Source organism: Telopea speciosissima, chromosome 5 (genome assembly GCF_018873765.1).
Source record: "Telopea speciosissima isolate NSW1024214 ecotype Mountain lineage chromosome 5, Tspe_v1, whole genome shotgun sequence".
Lineage (NCBI taxonomy): Eukaryota > Viridiplantae > Streptophyta > Magnoliopsida > Proteales > Proteaceae > Telopea > Telopea speciosissima.
Window position 1 is genome coordinate 58,852,164 of NC_057920.1, and position 18,296 is coordinate 58,870,459.

General features: G+C 39.2%; 2 protein-coding genes across 2 annotated transcripts in view; both read right to left on the reverse strand.

Moving 5' to 3' along the window:
• The window catches only part of LOC122663150 (F-box protein At3g07870-like), a 32,674-nt gene extending 19,099 nt beyond the window's left edge, over positions 1-13,575 (reverse strand). The window contains exons 1-2 of the mRNA XM_043858852.1: positions 12,320-13,575; positions 6,893-7,000 (exon numbers count right to left, since the gene is read on the reverse strand). Of these exons, the coding sequence (XP_043714787.1) occupies positions 6,893-7,000; positions 12,320-13,575 (1,364 nt within the window). The remainder of the gene's footprint in view (positions 1-6,892; positions 7,001-12,319) is intronic.
• A 3,582-nt stretch (positions 13,576-17,157) lies between these two features.
• Positions 17,158-17,544, reverse strand: LOC122663152 (protein argonaute 18-like). The gene has a single exon (XM_043858853.1). It carries the CDS (start codon positions 17,542-17,544, stop codon positions 17,158-17,160), a length of 387 nt encoding a protein of 128 aa, XP_043714788.1.
• Between the last annotated feature and the right edge of the window lie 752 nt (positions 17,545-18,296).

Sequence of the window (18,296 nt, forward strand, 5' to 3'; positions counted from 1 at the left end):
GTAAGTAAAGGGACATTTTGGTGCTGGTTGGAGGCTCTTGTTTTTTTTTTTTTTTTTTTTTTTTGATAGAGTTGGATAATATTTTGACAAACAATTCCATTGAGGCTGAAGCTAGATTCCTTCTTAAGGGTTTAAAAGTGCTTTTTAACTTGGGATGAACAAATATTCATATTTGGAATGCTTCATAGACTTTGCAAGAAATGATTTTGGAGCCCTCTACACATGCCTGGCCTTGGGAGTAGACTCTACTCATATTATTTTGCAGGAAATGATTTTGAATGCTTTATTTTTTTATTAGCACTTTTTGTTCTTGCTTATTGATCTTGAGATTGACACCACATTGTCGTGACCTATCTATAAATGATTTCTTTTTCATTAGCACCCCATTGATGTTATGTTTGTAGTTCAATGAGATTTGGATTTCATTTGAATCTGTTTCATTAGATTCTCCCTCTCACCACTTTACTTATCTCAGTAATTTGCACCCCCCCCCCAATCTCATACCTGTACTCTCCTACAAATTGACTATATCTTCTCCTTATTTTTCAATGGTTCATCGTATATTTTTAACCTTAGGGCTTTCTTATGTTGCTTAATGGAAGAACTGGGACAAAAATGGAAGAACAGGGGACTGTGTAGGGGCAGCAAGGAGTGTGTGAGTGTGTGAGTGTGTGTAGGGGTAGTAAGGGGTGGGGATGAGTGTGTGTAGGGGCAGCAAGGGGTGGGTGTAAATTTATGAGTGTGTGTAGGGGCTGGGATTCGATGGCAACTGAAGATAGTGATTCTCCACTCCTTGCTGTCCATACAAACACTCACACTGACCCCCATCCCTTGCTGCCCATGCACACAGTCACACACCCGAGCACATTATACAGAGATGTTCATTTATGATCATAAAGAAAACCTTGGTCTCCTTAAGATGTAGTTGTAGAAGTAAATTGAATGCAATGAATAACAAGAATTTGGTTACTTGTAAACTTCAAACTCTACTTGTTGGGTCTTTAGCTCAAATTGGTAGAGCACTAGGAACATGAGCATGTCTCAAGCATGTTCTAAGAGGATGGTGGTTCGAATCCATCAAGATCCTTTTTGGATAGTCATACATGATCATGGTGGATGTTTTCATCTTAATTTTAAGTAAATTTAGTCAAATAATGATATTTCTATAATAATTAATTAATTTGGTAAAATGTGTTTCAGAACAGGTTTTACCAAATGGAATTGTATTGTTTTTTTGTTCTAAAAACGTTTCTGAAACAAGTTTACCAAACACCATTTTAGAGCCCAGAAACAGAAAAAAAAATGATAAAAGTAAAAAACATCTATTCTGGAACAAAAGCGTTACCAAACACAACCTAAGTTATTTATGTTTTACCTTTTATTTTTTCTATGTACAAACTCAGCCCTATGATTATAGGGATGGTTGAAATCATTTTGATATTTTTAAGGATTGTAAGACCTATAAATAGTGGTCAATTAAATAGATAAAAAAAGTTTAATTTTGATGAATGAAAATTCCAAGTTGCCTCTTAGCATCTTATGAGAACCTTGAAGTGTTCTAAAGAAACCTTGAAGAGTTTCTCCTTCCTAAAAGAGTAGGATCTTCCCTTTTTGCAGCCTAAAAAAACTAGCACCTTCAACCTTGAAGACTTGAAGATTTTCCCTTCAAAGACCACCTTGAAGAGTAGGTCTGTTGAAATCATTTTCAAACCCTTCCCAAATTCGAACTTGTGCAGGAATAGTCCCTTGATTGTCCATTTTGACCCTTTTATGTGTGAAATTGGAGAAAATCTTATTCACAAAAGTTGTAGCCCCATCTCTCATCTTCAAAACTCAATTTGAATCACTTCAAATCAAGTTATATAATAGAAGTTATTCCTATTTTACAACAACAGTGTGAATCTACCTAGAATTGAGATTTCGTTTTAATAGTTATCATTCTCTCATGATCTGAGTTTATCTAACCTAACCAGAGGTTACATTAAAAGATCACTAGTTTTTTGTAAGCACAAAGTTTTAAGTTGTTAATTCAAATACCAATTAATTCTTCATAAAGTAAATTGCATGGCAATACATGGAAGAATATATTATTGGATTTGAGTCTTCTCCACCCATTTGGTCCCATGGTTCTCATGATCATAGGCCAATGTCTTTACAAAGATCAACATGAGTTCCATGGTCTTCCATAGTGGGTCAAGGTTTTCCTGGTCAACCCCAATAGTGAGTTAGGATTTCTCATTATATCACCAAAGTTTTATTAGATCGGAGTTCCAAAATTTATTATTTAATTTTTAGAAGTGCAAAACAAAATCTTATTGAATCTTACGGTCCAAAATTAACCCATAAGCGATGCATACTTTGTTTGGCTTCCCATTCCCACTAGTACTGGGTGACTGAAAAAGCTCCGTATATTAATAACCCTCTTGAGTCTTGAGTCTTGAGTCTTGAGTCTTGACCTTAAAAGGGTCTAAGTAGGTTTCTAAATTCGGTATCACCTCTCGTTCAGTTTCTCTTGCCCTAATTTTCAATTCCGATACGGTCTCGTAAGTTCCTTTTTCTTGGAGGGCACGATCAATTGTGAATATGGAGGCGGTAGAGGAGAAGATGATGATGGGCTAAGTCCAAGATCATGATCGGAGGCTGTTTGAGTTAGAAGATGTTTTGATTAATGTGCTATCGAAGCTACCCGTGAAGACCCTCTTGAGATTCAGGTGCGTATGTAAACGATGGCGTTATCTCATCTCTGATGAGGATCCTTATTTCTTTCAACTCCACTACTCTCAAGTCTCACCAATCCAAATCCAAACAATCTCTTCTCTTATTCCGCTCATTCATTCATCAATCCTATCCAAGGTTTAGGTCTCACTACCATCTACAATCCATGGACAGCGAAGGGAATCGGATAAGCAGACTTGAGTTCATCAAGTTTAAGCATGCTATCCCCACTGTGTTACTTACTCGCTCGTTTCGATATGGTTTGCATTAATGACGGTAATAAGATTGTTCATGTTTGTAATCCTACCACACATGAAGTCGTAACATTGCCCGACACCATTCGTAACGCTTTTGTGGGTTTCGGATACGTTCAGTCAACTGACTAGTATAAACTATAGGGATGTAAACGGATCGGATTCGGATCGGATACGGATAGGATGTGATCGGAGCCGGATATTCCCTGGCTGAATACGGATACCTCTAAACGGATTCGGATGCAGATCGGATTCGGATTTTCGACCATCCGTTTACATATCTGCCTTGTGTAACCCGGACCTTCCTCCCCCTAGCGGATACAATTCTCTCTCAATCCATATCTCTTAGATCATGATTCTCTTTTCATCATATTCTAGAACTTGTTTAATCTTCAAAAACCCTAAAAATCATTATTTACTTAATTTTTTATTATTAAGTATTCGAATTTTTTTTCGAACGGATTTTAATCGGAGTATTTGGATTATTTTTCGGATATCTCTAAACGAATACGGATGCGAATTCGGATTCGGATTTCGATTATCCATTTACATCCCTAATATAAAGTAGTTCATTTGATTGCCCATAATTACGCCGGCTCTATACGAAACCCATTCAAGACGAAATGTCAAGTCTTTACCTTGGGAATGAAAAGAAAGGGCTCTATTATTTCTCATTTTTTTTCTTAGGCTTGGAGAGACGTGATGGATACTCCATACGAGGTCGGCGGTAGTTGTCGTCCAGCTTTTGTTAACGGATCCATTCATTGGCTGTTCGGCTATTCTGATAAGTTTGACCCTAAAATAATATGATCATCGCATTTGATGTGGAGAGAGAGAGAGAGAGAAGTATTCAGATTAGTCCCATATATATCTTAAACCTTTTCCTGATCTTAGGTATTTAAAATACGTTGATCTCCAATTGGTGGAATTGAGAGGGTTGCTATGCTTTTCGTATGCTATACGTAAACGTTTCAAAATGGACATATGGATATTCAAAGACTACTACTACGAGAGTGGTAATGATCGTATCAATGGTACTTGGGTGAAAGAATACAGTATTGATCTGACTATCTTACCCCCTAGCTACAGAAGGGAAGGCGATTCTGACAATTATGCACCTAGAGACATCGTAGAGGAGGATACAAAGGTGCTAATTGAGACACATAAGAAGGGTTTAGGGTATTACCATCTCCAAAACAAAAGTTTCAAGGGATTTATGCATAGTAGTGAAATGCCATTTCAACAGTTCAGTTTCTACATGGAGAGTTTGCGTTCACCAAAACAAACAATTAGCCCGTAAGCAAATTGTTGGCTGCCATGACCCTTGTCCTCCTCTTGAATTTATTAGCACTGTGTGGCAAACATACTCTGAGGTAGATAGGTAATTTGCTTTTGACATGGTGTACTCTTTTTCCTTTTCTTTTTTCTTTTTGTGTTTTTTGTACTCTCTTATTTCCTATTAGCAATTGTTTATCTAAAAGTAAAGCAAAACAATTATATTTGTTCCCTGTTTTGGTTTTCAACTTCTATGCCCTCAAGAAAAGCCTTCCAGGTACTAAGCTAATTGTATGTCTTCTCGGGTTTGGATCCTTCTTTTGTTCATTTTTTCGCTTCTAGTCATCACCAGTAAGTGTAGAGCTGCTACGATATGTTGTCACTAGTAGGCAAGCTTTTTATCTTCTATTATTGGAAGTTCCTATCACCCATCTCAGCAATACCCTACATTAATTGGAATGTTTCTATTATGGAAAGTATGGGTTCGGCTACGGAGATACACTTTCCTAATTGGAACAAGATTATAATTATGGAAACCTTGGTTCATATAGTTTCTTATTTTAAGTGGTTCTTATTATTTAAACATAGAATCTTCTACAAAATTATTTCCTATTGAATTATTTTTTTGGCTAAAAGGTCAAGTGTATTAATGAAGAAAAAGAATAAAATTAGGATACAAAACGGACAAAAGCCAGACACACCATGAGCAGCTATAGGAGGAAACTGGCCAGCAAGCCTGATATGGTTCATTAACTGTATTCCCAGGCAATTAGTTATAACTTGGAGATGTTTGGTGGATGGGCTCCCAACCAAAGACCAAATCCAGAGACGTAAGATGATGGTTTTGCCAAACTGTATTTTTTGTCGGGCGATAGTGGAGAATAGGGACCACATATTTTTTGAGTGCTCCTTTACTAAAAAAAAATTGGGGAGTTATTTTGAGCCTCTGTCCTCCGTCAAGAAGGCCTAGAAATGATATTCTTGTGGAAGCGGAGTGGATTGCCAAGTTTTACAAAGGAGATTCAATTGGGAGTATTGCTAAGTTGGCTTTTTGTGTGATGATTGCTCACATTTGGAAATAGAGAAACTTCCATCTTCTTAGATATAAAATAAAGACGATGTCTTGCCTCATTAGAGATATTAAAACGGACGTCGTGGATAGGTGTAGAGTGGATACCCCCAAAGGAACAAAATCTGCAAAGAATATCTTCTTAGCTCAAAAATGGGGAGTGCTGCCTATGTGGGTAGAGAGTAGTATTGTGCCAGTGATATAATTGGTGTGGGGGTCTTTTGACCTTGTAATTTTCTTTGGTGTTTTTTGTGGTTCTAAGGAGTTGATTCAGTGGGTTTAGGTCGTGATCCTTAGTCCAGGAGGTTAGCCTCTAAGGCTTGAAGGACTGCCCTTGTCTTATATATATTTATATTTGTTTTCCTCCTTTGCTATAACATGATTTGCTTATCAAGAAAAAAAAAAAAAACCTTAGATTCTATGGATGGGACATCTCATTATGCCACTTGTTTAGACAGATGGTATGCCACTTGCTTGGTCAAATGGAGTTAAAATCTTGTGGATAGATAGGCCGTAATGTACCTTGCTTACATGTCAAGTTCTAAAAAAATTGAGTTGCCAGGTAGCAAAATAAAGCATTGGAAAATTCAAAACTATAGGACAAAAAAATACCAATTAATTTATCACAAAGTCAGATGCATGGTAATATATGGAAGAGTATTGGATTTGAGTATTCTTTACCTGTTCAGGCTTGTACAAGGTCCCAATAGTCGATTAGAATTTCTCATTCTATTACCAAAGTTTTATTAGATTAGAGTTCTGAATTTTGACACATGACCAAATTAGATCAATTACTACCGTGAAAAGGAATGCTAACGGTGTTGTGCCTAGCATGAAAAGATATTTGCTAGATCTAGGGCAACATTGGTCTTTTTACACCTGGGCGTGTCGTAGCAGGCGGTACATGTCCAAGCATAACACTAGTTAGTATTCTTTCTCCCATTACTAAATATAATAGTAGAACTTGTTTACATGTCAAGTTCTAGAAAAATTGAGTTGCCAAGTAGCAAAATAAAGCATTTGAAAATTCAAAACTATAGAAAAAAAAATACCAATTAATTTTTCACAAAGTAAGATGCATGGCAATATATGGAAGAGTATTGGATTTGAGTATTCTTTACCTGTTCAGGCTTGTACAAGGTCCCAATAGTCGATTAGAATTTCTCATTCTATTACCAAAGTTTTATTAGATTAGAGTTCTGAATTTTGACACATGACCAAATTAGATCAATTACTACCGTGAAAAGGAATGCTAACGGTGTTGTGCCTAGCATGAAAAGACAGGCGCTGCTAGATCTAGGGCAACATTGGTCTTTTTACACTGGGCTGTGTCTGGGCACAGGTACATGTCCAAGCATAACACTAGTTAGTATTCTTTCTCCCATTACTAAATATAATAGTAGTACTTTTAAGGGACAATTTCTTAGTAGATTTCAAATTTGTTTTACATCAACTATTTTCCATTTTGAAAAGATTTACTTAATTCCCAAAATTGGTTAATATAAGAAACTACTAGAAAAGGGACGCACAACTTTCTCTATCTGTTTTTTTTTTTTTTTAAATTTATTGTTTCTCTCACCTTCGTAGGTGGTCCTCTTCTAGCTTCAGTCTCTTGGCAGCTTGACTTTCAACACCAGAGGGATTATCCATGTTTTTACCACTGTTTTGAACGGATGGCTTTCCAGACCTACAAATAACACGTAACAAAATGAGCAAATAAATGAAAAAACATAAATGATGAAATTGCAAAGAGACAAACAGAAACTAAGCATAATAATTGATTGAATTTAATTCCCAACACCAAATGTAGAAGATTTCAAAATAGTAAATTAATTAAAAAAACCTCAAAAGAAGAATGGGTCTATACAATCCTTCAATCAACTACCTAAACACAGAAATCCCCAAAAATTGTAATATATAAAAACTGTCCTTTGTAATTTAAACATATAATGGATTTCAGTTAATTATTGGGATTGGATTGGGCTGAGTCAAAGTACAATTTCTCCAAGGAAGGAATGACCTGACCAGCTCACTTGACACCCGTTTCCACCCAAACTTCTCCAGCATCGGTTGACATTAAATGAGTCAACTTGGGATTGGTAGAGTCCCATTGGATCTTGGAAATTCTACAGATGTTAAATGTCAAGGATATCACGGGTGAGAATTTGTGTTGACAAGAGGAAGAGAGTTGTTAGTTATAAGTAGCTCACTATAGGCTCCAAATACTGAAACGTCACCCACCAAATCTATGAGGTTTTCAACATAGAATTTTTTGATATTCTAGATTGAAAGAACTTAATAGGAAAAAAAGAGGCTCTTAGGCTGTGTGGCGCTTGCATCTAAACACATAAAGGACAAATGACTGACCCACTTGTTAAGGTTTAGGGTTTAAGCATAAGATTGCTTAAAGCATTACATCCTGAGTATCTAGTTTGGAATACCCAGACTGCTGCCTCCAGCTAGTATATATAGGGAAACTAGGGTTTAGGTCAGATGAACTAATTACTAGATTGCCCCTCACAGCTTGGGCATTAATACAAGTAGGATTATATTAGAACATATGAAGGGATATCACATAAATACCCTTACAATCTCCTCCTATGTTCTACATATATCCATTACACATGTATAGGAACCATTGTTCAATCAGTAATTGAATCAATATAAATTGAATAAATTGACTATCAATAATCCAATAAATCAAATAAGAAATAAGTAAACTTCAAGAAATAAAACTAGGGTTTTAGATCAAAACTAAACCCAACAATAAATCCGAAGTTCCACATGCAAGTGGCTAAATCAAAAAAAATAATCAAAAGAAAAAGTCCTTGCAATCCATGTGACTTTACTCATCAAGTAAGTCATCCTCATCGAGATCCAGATTCAACCGTTCTCCTCCATCTTCGTCGTTCTCTGTAATTTGTCAAATATGAATTTCATAAGATATTATGAATTCAATCATTTGCACAATAGTATCTAGTTCAACAATAAAAACTTAGTACATTTCATATATGGCTGAAGGTAAATCAAAAATCATAAGCATCATCATCAAGTTTCTTTACAAGAACTCGATCCTATATAGTCTCTATCATAAGAACCATACAATGTTTTCATTTGGAATACTGTGTTCGTTATATCAGTCATAGATTTATGTTGTATCATCAATTTTGGAATGGTACACCATACTATGAAAGACATGTCATCAAATTTGGAATGACATAAAGACTAGCACAATATCATTGAAACATATCAGACATTTTCCATATTCCTTTGTGGAATAACAAAGTAAGGAAACTTCACATGAAAATTTGCTACACCATCAAATTTGGAATGGTTTCACAAACCCTCATACTTAGTAACCTTACTAAGTTATCTGAAACATGTAAATTGTCCCGAATGCTTACCAAGGCTAGATGAGATTCGAATAATTCAAAATAATATTGGGTTAGGTTAAGACCTGACTAAATGGTCTTTAACCCCATCTCCCCCGTAGTTTTGAATGTTCGATCTTTGTTCAATCCCTTTGTAAGGGCATCTGTCGTATTATCCTTCGATCTCATATTAATCAAAGTGATAATCCCTTATTTGTTCTATAATTCAGCATAGCCTGTTTCAGCCTGATGTGTCTCCTCTTACCATTAAAGAGTGAGTTATTCACAATCGTCTTTGTTGCTTTACTATCATAGAATATAGATATAGAGTTTAACTTAAAACTCTTCAATGGAATATCCATGATCAGATCCTTTATCCACTCTGCTTCATCTCCCACAGAAGCTAGAGCATAAAGTTTCGATTCTATAGATGACAGAGCAATACTAGTCTGTCTCTTAGATTTTCATGCTACAGCTGCTCTTCCTTGTGTAAATACATAACCACCGGTGGATCTGCTGTCTCCCAAATCTGAGCACCAAGATGCATCAGAATATCCTTCCAAAGTTGGAGGACGTCCAGTATAACATAGAGCATAACCTTGAGTACCCTTAAGGTATCTCATCAGCCTCGATAGAGCATCCCAATGCTCTTTTCCAGGATTATTAGTGAAACGACTCAGCATGCCTACCGTAAAGGCTATGTCTGGCTTAGTGCAACTCATTGCATACATGAGACTACCAATCAGTTTAGAATAATCTAACTGATTCCCGGTGTCACCTGTGTTAGGTTTCAACCATTTGTTATAGTCATAGGGTGTCTCAATCGGTTTACAATCACTGCATCCCCAACTAGAAAGTTGGGGAGTTTTAATCACTGTGGCCCCACATTGTCTATTGCTACACGGAGAGGGAACGTAGAAATTAACTATAAAGACATCAAAGTCTCTGTCATGCCTCGCCTGATTAGCCTTCGATATATCATGTACCTCATCAAAGAGGTGACTTCACCGGATTAATGGCCAAGATGTCTTAGTTGGTGGGGGCCACTTTAAAACTATACTCCGAAACAATTAGATATCTGTGACCCCTGGAATTGTTCTACTTGCACCTAAGCTGTTTGGGAAAATGTCCGAGAGAGAAGGTCACTCACATGTCACAATTCTTGGGTGACCATGAAGCACCCATGACCCAACGCAGGTGATACAGTCTCCTAGACAAAGATTCCAATCTTACGGTATAAGATATAGTATTTGGCTTGTTGGGGTTTCATAGTCTATTGACTTGCTGGGGAGCCCTGGCCAGTCAACAACACTTGTTTTTTGGTAAACAGTCAGCAACACCATTGTCATGTAAGTCTCATAAAGACTGAAGAATCCACATTTTAAGAAGGATCAAATACGCATTAATCATCAACTTCTTTTAAACCTCTTTTTTGTCTTTCTAAGTTGTGGTAAAATTTTTTGGGGGAAGTTTTCATACACGGCCGTGTAATTATGCACAGTCGTGTCCACTCTCACAAAGAGTTGGAAAAGTCATAAAGCCCCACCCATTAACTATTGCCTAGAAACTCCCATCCTCTCATATACACGGCTTACACAGTCGTGTATGAAAATTTTTTTGATGGAAAAATGTTCTGTAGGGGCAAAGGATGCACCCAGACACATGGGGGTGGGCAAAATAACCGTCCCGTCCCCTTCAATGATTGAAATAGCTGTCCCATCTTGAGTCAGGTGTCTGGGTGCAGCCTGCACCCCGATGCGCTCCCCAGCAGAGAACAACCCTTTTTTTGTATTTTTATGGAGTAGTTGTGTTAAGTTGTTGTTAAATGAATGTGTAGATGATTTTAAACAGGGGTAATATAGAAAGTTAATTTTTGAATCTTAGGAGATAATAAATAAAGGCAAGAGTTCTTTGTGAGGGAATGTGGTCTCTTGGTCTTCTTTGGTGTGGGATAAGTTTCTTTATCCAAGGCATTCAATTTTTGCTAGGAGACTTATTCATGGGAAATTATTGACAAATGACAAGGTGTGCTCTAGAGGAATTTCATTTCCTTCATGCTATGTTCTATGTTTGAAGGCAGCTGAATCCATGCACCATATTTCCATAGATTGCATCTTTGTTAGAGCTGTCTGGGATCTGTTCTTGACTTTTTTTGGTGTTTCGTGGCAGGGATTTTCTTCGTTTGAAAATCTTTCCTCTTGGTGGAAACGGAAGTTACGCATTTTTTCTTTTAAAGAGGCTTGGTTAGCTGGGGTTGTTCTAATCCCTTAATTTGCATGGGTGGAACGCAATGCAAGGCGATTTGATGGTAGAAAGCGGTCCAATTTTCAACTTTGGGATTTTGTAAAGTAAGAAATCCAACTCTTATCCCCTAAAATTTAAGGGTTGTGTTTCTTGTCTGGAAAGACTTCTCTCAAGTAGACGCCTTGGCATCTCAGTGCAACCACGTATTCATAGAGATATGATGGAAATTTTTTGGTATCCACCTTCTCCAGGATGGGTAAAGTTAAATGTGGATGGGTGTTCTCCGAGAAATTCAGGAAGGGCTGGTGCAGGAAGCATATTTAGAGATGATTATGCAAACGTCTTATTCTCATTCAGAAATTCCTAGGGATCAAATTGAACTTTGAAGCTGAGTTTGAGTCAGCTGCCTTTGGTTTGGGAATGGCTAAGGACCTCGGCTATCGCAAGGTGTGGGTGGAGTGTGATTCAATTTCAGTTGCCTTATTGCTATCATTGAAGGCAATGCCTTGGTTCATGCATCAAGCCTGGGTCTCTCTTTAGTCTTTCCTCTCCTCTATTGAGTGGAAAGTGTCCCACTGTTTTAGAAAGGCGAATCGTCTCACAGATTTCCTAGCAAAATCAACTGCTAGATTGACAGTTTCATCTTCTCGTGTTCCTTTTCCTCCCTTTATGCAAGCTGAGGTCTTGCACGATGCTCACCACCGTCCTAGATTCTGTCCTATGTAATGCGGTTTTGGATGTTTTATTCCTGTGTTGTTTTCCTTTCTCCTCCATTGATGGCCATGCCGAAGGTGGGAGAGTTTGGTTAGCTTTTTTGTTGATGTGTCGGGCTTTTGTCCGTTTTGTATCCTAATTTTATTCTTTTTCTTCATTAATACACTTGACCTTTTAGCAAAAAAAAAAATTCAATAGGAAATAATTTTGTAGAAGGTTCTATGCTTCAATAATAAGAACCACTTAAAATAAGAAACCATATGAACCAAGGTGTCCATAATTATAATCTTATTCCAATTAGGAAAGTATATCTCTGTAGCAAAACCCGTACTTTCTAAAATTGAAACATTCCAATTAATGTAAGGTATCGCTGAGATGGCCGATAGGAACTTCCAATAATAGAAGATACAAAGCTTGCCTACTGGTGATAACTTATGGTGGCAGCTCTACACTTATTGCTGATGACCAGAAGCAAGAAAAATGGACAAAGGAAAGATCCAAACCCGAGAAAAATACAATTAGCTTAGTACCTGGAAGGCTTTTCTTGAGGGCATACAAGTTGAAAACCAAAACAGGGAACAAATATAATTGTTTTGCTTTTCTTTTAGATAAACAATTGCTAATAGGAAATAAGAGAGTAAAAAAAATAAAAAAAATAGTACACAAAATTTGCTTACGGGCTAATTGTTTGTTTTGGCGAACGCAAACTCTCCAAGTAGAAACTGAATTGTTGAAATGGCATTTCACTACTATGCATAAGTCCCTCGAAACTTTTGTTTTGGAGATGGTAATACCCTAAACCCTTCATATGTGTCTCAATTAGCACCTTTGTATCCTCTACAATGTCTCTAGGTACATAATAGTCAAAAATGCTTTTCTTTCTGTAGCTACAGGGCAAGACATTCAAATCAATACTATATTCTTTCACCCATGTACCACTTATACGATCATTACCACTCTCATAGTGGTAGTCTTTGAACATCCATATGTCCATTTTGGAAAGTTTATGATTAGCACATGAAAGGCATAGCAACCCTTTCAACTCCACCAATTGGAGATCACCCCATTTTAGAGACCTAGGATCAGGACAACCTTTAGGATGTGGGACTAATCTGAATACTTCTCTCTCAACATCAAATGCGATGATTGTATTATTAGGGTCCATCATATGACCACAGTTGACCAGCCAGTGGATGGCTCCGTTAACAAAAGCTGGGCGACTTGAATAGCTGACAGGGTATGGAGAATCCATCACGTCTCTCCAAGCCCAAGAAGAAGAAGAAGAAGAAGAAGAAGAAGTAGTAGAGACCTTTCTTTTCATTCCCAAGGTGAAGACTTGACATTTGGTCCTGAATGAAGTAGCCTCATCAACACGGAATCGATTTCGTCCAATGCCGTAATCAGGGGGAACCAAACGAACTACTTTATACTCGTAAGTTGAGTGAACGTATCCGAAACTCACAAAAGCCTTACGAAGGGGTTCCGGCAATGTTAGGACTTCATGTGTGGCAGGATTACAAATATGAACAGCCTTATTACCGTCATTAATGCAAACCATATCGAAACGAGTAGGTAACACTGTGGGGATAACCTGCTTAAACTTGAACTCAAATCTGCTTATCCGATTCCCTTTCGTGTCCATGGATTGTAGGTAAGGATCCCAAACCGTTGGATCGGGTACAGTTAAGGAGTGGAAGAGAAGAGATTGTTCGGATTTGGATTTGGATTGGTGAGAGTAGTGGAGTTGAGAGAGATAAGGATCATCAGAGATGAGATAACGCCATCGTTTACATACGCACCTGAATCTCAACAGCATTTTCACGGGTAGCTTCGATAGCACATTAATCAAAATATCTTCTAACTCAAACAGCCTCACATGTACATCATGATCTTGGACTTGGCCCATCATCATCTTCTCCTCTACCGCCTCCATATTCACAATTGACATATTACCCTCCAAGAAAAAGGAATTCAGGAAATCGTACCGGAAGTGGAAAATTAGGGCAGAGGAATTGGAAGAGGAGAGGTGATACAGAATTTAGAAACTTGCATAAACCCCTTTTAAGGTAAAGACTCGAGACTCAAGAGGGTTATTAATATACGGAGCTTTTTCAGTCACCCAGTACTAGTGGGAATGAGAAGCCAAGTATGCATCGTTTATGGGTTAGGGGTAAAGTTGGACCGTAAGATTCAATAAGATCTTGTTTTGCACTTGTACAAATTAAGGGGAAATATCATCCTCATCCCCTCTAAGTTTCTATAATATCAATCTAACCCCCAAGTTTTGAAAAATGATAATGCCTTCACGTACCTTTTGAAAGATTCTATCAACCGTAACCTAATTGTTAAAAAACGCCATTAAGTGACGATGTGGGCACCCAATCACATATCCAACTGCACACCCGAGTATCGGATCAGGATCGTTTCCAAGGAGCCCAACGCCCAGGGTGCTGGCAGGGGGTATCCAACGGTTGAGTTGTGCCGCACACATCTCGATGCATGTCTAGGGATGTGTGCGGCACATCCCAATGACTGACAGCTCCCTGGGCGTGCTGGACTCCCTGGAGACGAGCTAATTTCCCGAGTACCACTGCAACCACCATCACACCCCCCTCTACAAGCCATCGTAATCCACCCCATCACTTAGCCATCTGGACCCAGATCCCTTGGCGCAACCCATTGCAAGTCTCCACCGCAAGCTGATGACTCCCGCAAACCTTCTGCTTCCCCTATGCCACAGACTCTAAAACCATCTCATCCCATTCTGTTTCTTCCATGGGAGCTCCCTTGCTCCTCGTGCTCACCCCCTGCCCTCACTGTGTGCATCCTGTTTTGCTCCGCCCAACACAGGCTACACAGCTAGCCCTCCTGCACAACACCTGTGCTCACCCCCTATCGCCCTTGACCTCCAACTTGCACACCCACCACTCACTTGACCTATGACACAAGCCACTCCCTTTCCCTACCCCTCCCTCCCCTGTTCATCCTACTGCCCCACCTCCTTTTTCACTTCTCTGTGAAGAAGACGAAGATGAAAAAGAAGAGGAAGGATTCAATGAAAAAAATTTAAAAATGAGGTTTTGAAGCGGGCAGCAGTGGGCGGCGATATTTTCGAACACAATATAGCCAGAGAGAATCGGTGCAGTTCTGAAGTCGTAAAACACATCAAAGCTCCAGTTCATCTCGTAAGATCTCCCACTTTCTCTCGAATTGCGATCGGTTATTCTTGCACAAATCAAGGCGGTTCCCGATATTTTTGTTTTCGTCTTTCTGTTGAGGCTTCAATTCTATTTCAGAAGCTTCAGGATCAGTTTGCGGATGTTTTGGAAAGATTCATAGCTTTCCTTTCTCTCAGACATCTTTGAACGAAATTTTCGGTATAGATCTGATTATTTCAACTCGATCTCGAGTAGTCTGTTCTCCTCATCGCCTGAAATAAAAAAAAATCTCTCTTTAAACTCCTGCGGCGATGTTTGGTCACTTAGAGATGCAGAGTGGTGGGAGCGGGTAGGGTTATTGGAGGAAGAAGAAAGAGGTGATATTAGAGATAAGGGTAATATCGTCTTTTGAACTATTGTATTAACCCCATTAGTCACATAGGCCACCGTTGATAGAATCTTTAAAAAGTAAAGGAGGGCATTATCATTTTTTCAAAATTTGGAGATTGGATTGATATTATAGAAACTTAGAGGAGAACGGATGATATTTCCCCACAAACTAAATAATAAATTTTGGGGTTATCAGGTCACCCAGTAGGCCAGCACAAAGGGAGGCGGGCATCTAATTCTAGATTTGGCTCGGCGGTGCAGCACCACCTAAGATTTAGACATATGGCATGTAATTAATCCAACGGTAAAAAATGCATGGACAGTAATCCACTTTCATCTCTCACCCTCTCGCTTTGCCAAACCCGACCTGAACATTTGACACCATTTTCAAATTTTAATCCCATAGATTAAACCCTCTCATTTTTCGGTTTCTCTCGGCTCTTCCCTCTCCATCTTCCCTAGAGGAATGAAGCTCAAACCCTAGGGATGGGGTCTGGTAGGTTACAACTTAGGCAAGTGAGCTCTATTACAAATTTTTAAAATTTTATATTCAACAAAACAGCTGTGTTAAATTTATTTCACGTTGTTTCCCTCGCAAACAAATGACTCAAAAGGTATAAAAAAAAAAAAAACCATCCTTCACTTCCTTCCCTACTTCACTTTGTTTCTCTTGCAACCAAATTCACATTTGAGACATGTATGCTCATTCTGAATTGAGAATGAGAGGACCAGCCAGTGGATGGCTTCATTAACAAAAGCTGGAGGACTATCACGGCTGACATGATATGGAGAATCCACCACGTCTCTCCAAGCCCAAGAAGAAGAAGAAAAAGAGGAACAAGAACTCAACACAGATCTTCTACGGCGCGCTGCCCTATCCTGGCTTTGCTGCGCAGACACAGGGCTAGAGCCCTTTCTTTTCACTCCCAAGGTAAAGACTTGACATTTGGTTGTGAATGAAGCAGGATCAACAATGTTTCCATATGCTACAAGGTCATAATTAGGGGGAATCAAACGAACTACTTTATACTCGTCAGTTGACCAAACATATCCGAAACCCGCAAAAGCGGTAGTAAGGGGGGAAGGAAGTTTTGGCAATGTTATGATTTCATGTGTACTTGGATTACAAACATGAACAATCTTATTACCGTCATTAAAGCAGACCAGATCGAAATGAGTGGGCAACACCTTGGGGATATCCGAATGCTTAAACTTGATTTCAAATCTGCTTATTGGATTCCCTTCCCGGTCCATGGATTGTAGGGAAATGGGCGGGGGATCCTGGATCCCTTCCCCTTGGAGGATCGGTTGGAGTTAATGAGTGGAAGAGAAGAAATTGTTTGGATTTGGATTGGTGAGAGTAGTAGTGGAGTTGAGAGAAATAAGGATCATGAGAGATCAGATAATGCCACCGTTTGCATACGCACCTGAATCTCAAGAGGGTCTTCACGGTTAACTTCGATAGCACATTAATCAAAACATCTTCTAACTGAAACACCCTCCGATCATGGCCCATCATCATCTATTAATTAAGAGCTGTAAAATATTGAATTGGATTACTCATTCACGAACGTTGTGTGATGAGTTCCACTGAATTTATAATCTGTATTGTTTACAAGAGATAAAAGTAAAGTGGTTACATGTGATAATACAGGATGGGATGGTTACAAATGATAGGGTAAAGATGGGGTTACATGTGATAACACTTAATTTGTTACAAGAGATAGAGTTTGTTTAGTAACTGGAAAGCTCTACGTGACCCGATCAGTTTTGGCTTTGCTGGATGAGTCATCTAACTTACGTGTGCTATAACAGTTGACGTGCCCTCCAAGAAAAAGGAACTTATGAGACCGTACCGAAATTGGAAATTAGGGCAGAGGAATTGGAAGATGAGGAGAGACGATATAGATTTTAGAAACTTGCGTAAACCTTTTTAAGGCAAACGCAGGAAAAGAAAGTTGCATGCCCTAATCGCTACGAGCTCTGCAACCTCCCTCGTCGCCGCATGAATCCCTCCGTCCCTGTTGTGTTATCTCTCCGCCCTTGTCGCGTGTAAGTTCTCCGTCCCAATGATGTGGCTTCTCCTTGTGAGGTTTAGTCTTAGTCCGCCACCATGATCCTGGGTGTCGCCGATGACGATGACAACGATCCTCCACATCACCCTCACCACCACCTCTCTTACCCCCACCCCCCTCACCGCCACCTCCATCGCCCTCACCAACGCCCCACTGCCCACTGCCCACTACCCCCATCCTCCATGCCATCACCCTCACTGTTCCCATCCTCAATGTACCCCTGCCCACTGTCCCCATCCTCCACGCCACCACCTTCAATGCTTCCATCCTCCTTGCCATCCTCCTTGCCACCGCCCTCTATCCGCCACGCCACCGCCCTCACTCTCCCACCCCCTCGACATCGCCCTCACCACCACCTCCCTCACTCTCACGCGCCTCCATTCTTCTCTTTTTCCTTTTCCTTTTTTTTTGCTGTGGCTATGCAGTTTTTGCAGGTTCCGGCGTTTGTGGCGCCTTGGATTTGGTAGGAATCGAAGCCCTTCCCCCTTTCGATTGGTGGTCACCGTCGCTGGAGATGGTGAAGCTACTCGGAACATGCACCCTAGAATCGATGCAACGACCATCAAGAATTTCATTGGACCACGTGCATATTGTGACTTTCCCTGTATCTCAAGGCGTGTTTGGCATGCGGCTTAAAAAATGATGTCTTCTTTTTGTTTATTGCTGATGTATTCCTTTTTTATGGCACGTTCGTGCATGCGTTTCATTATGTATGTTGTATCCACAGCGAGTTTCCTTGGGATGTGGTTCTTATCCATTCCCTCCCCCGACCGGTCCCGACTATGACATGTATGTCAAGACCATATGTCTCTCACTGGTTTCTGAACCTTGTTAGTTTTGAAACCTTGTGTATCACATGTCAGCTATCTGCATTATGTTTCTTGTTTTCTTTCTTTTGGCGTTAGGCACATATGAATGAATAGCCCTGCTTTCTACCAAAAAAAAGAAGATTTATATAATCTCAAAGTTTGTTAGTACTCATGAATTATGTCACGCAAGAATACCAAAAAAACAGTACTTCTAAAATTAAC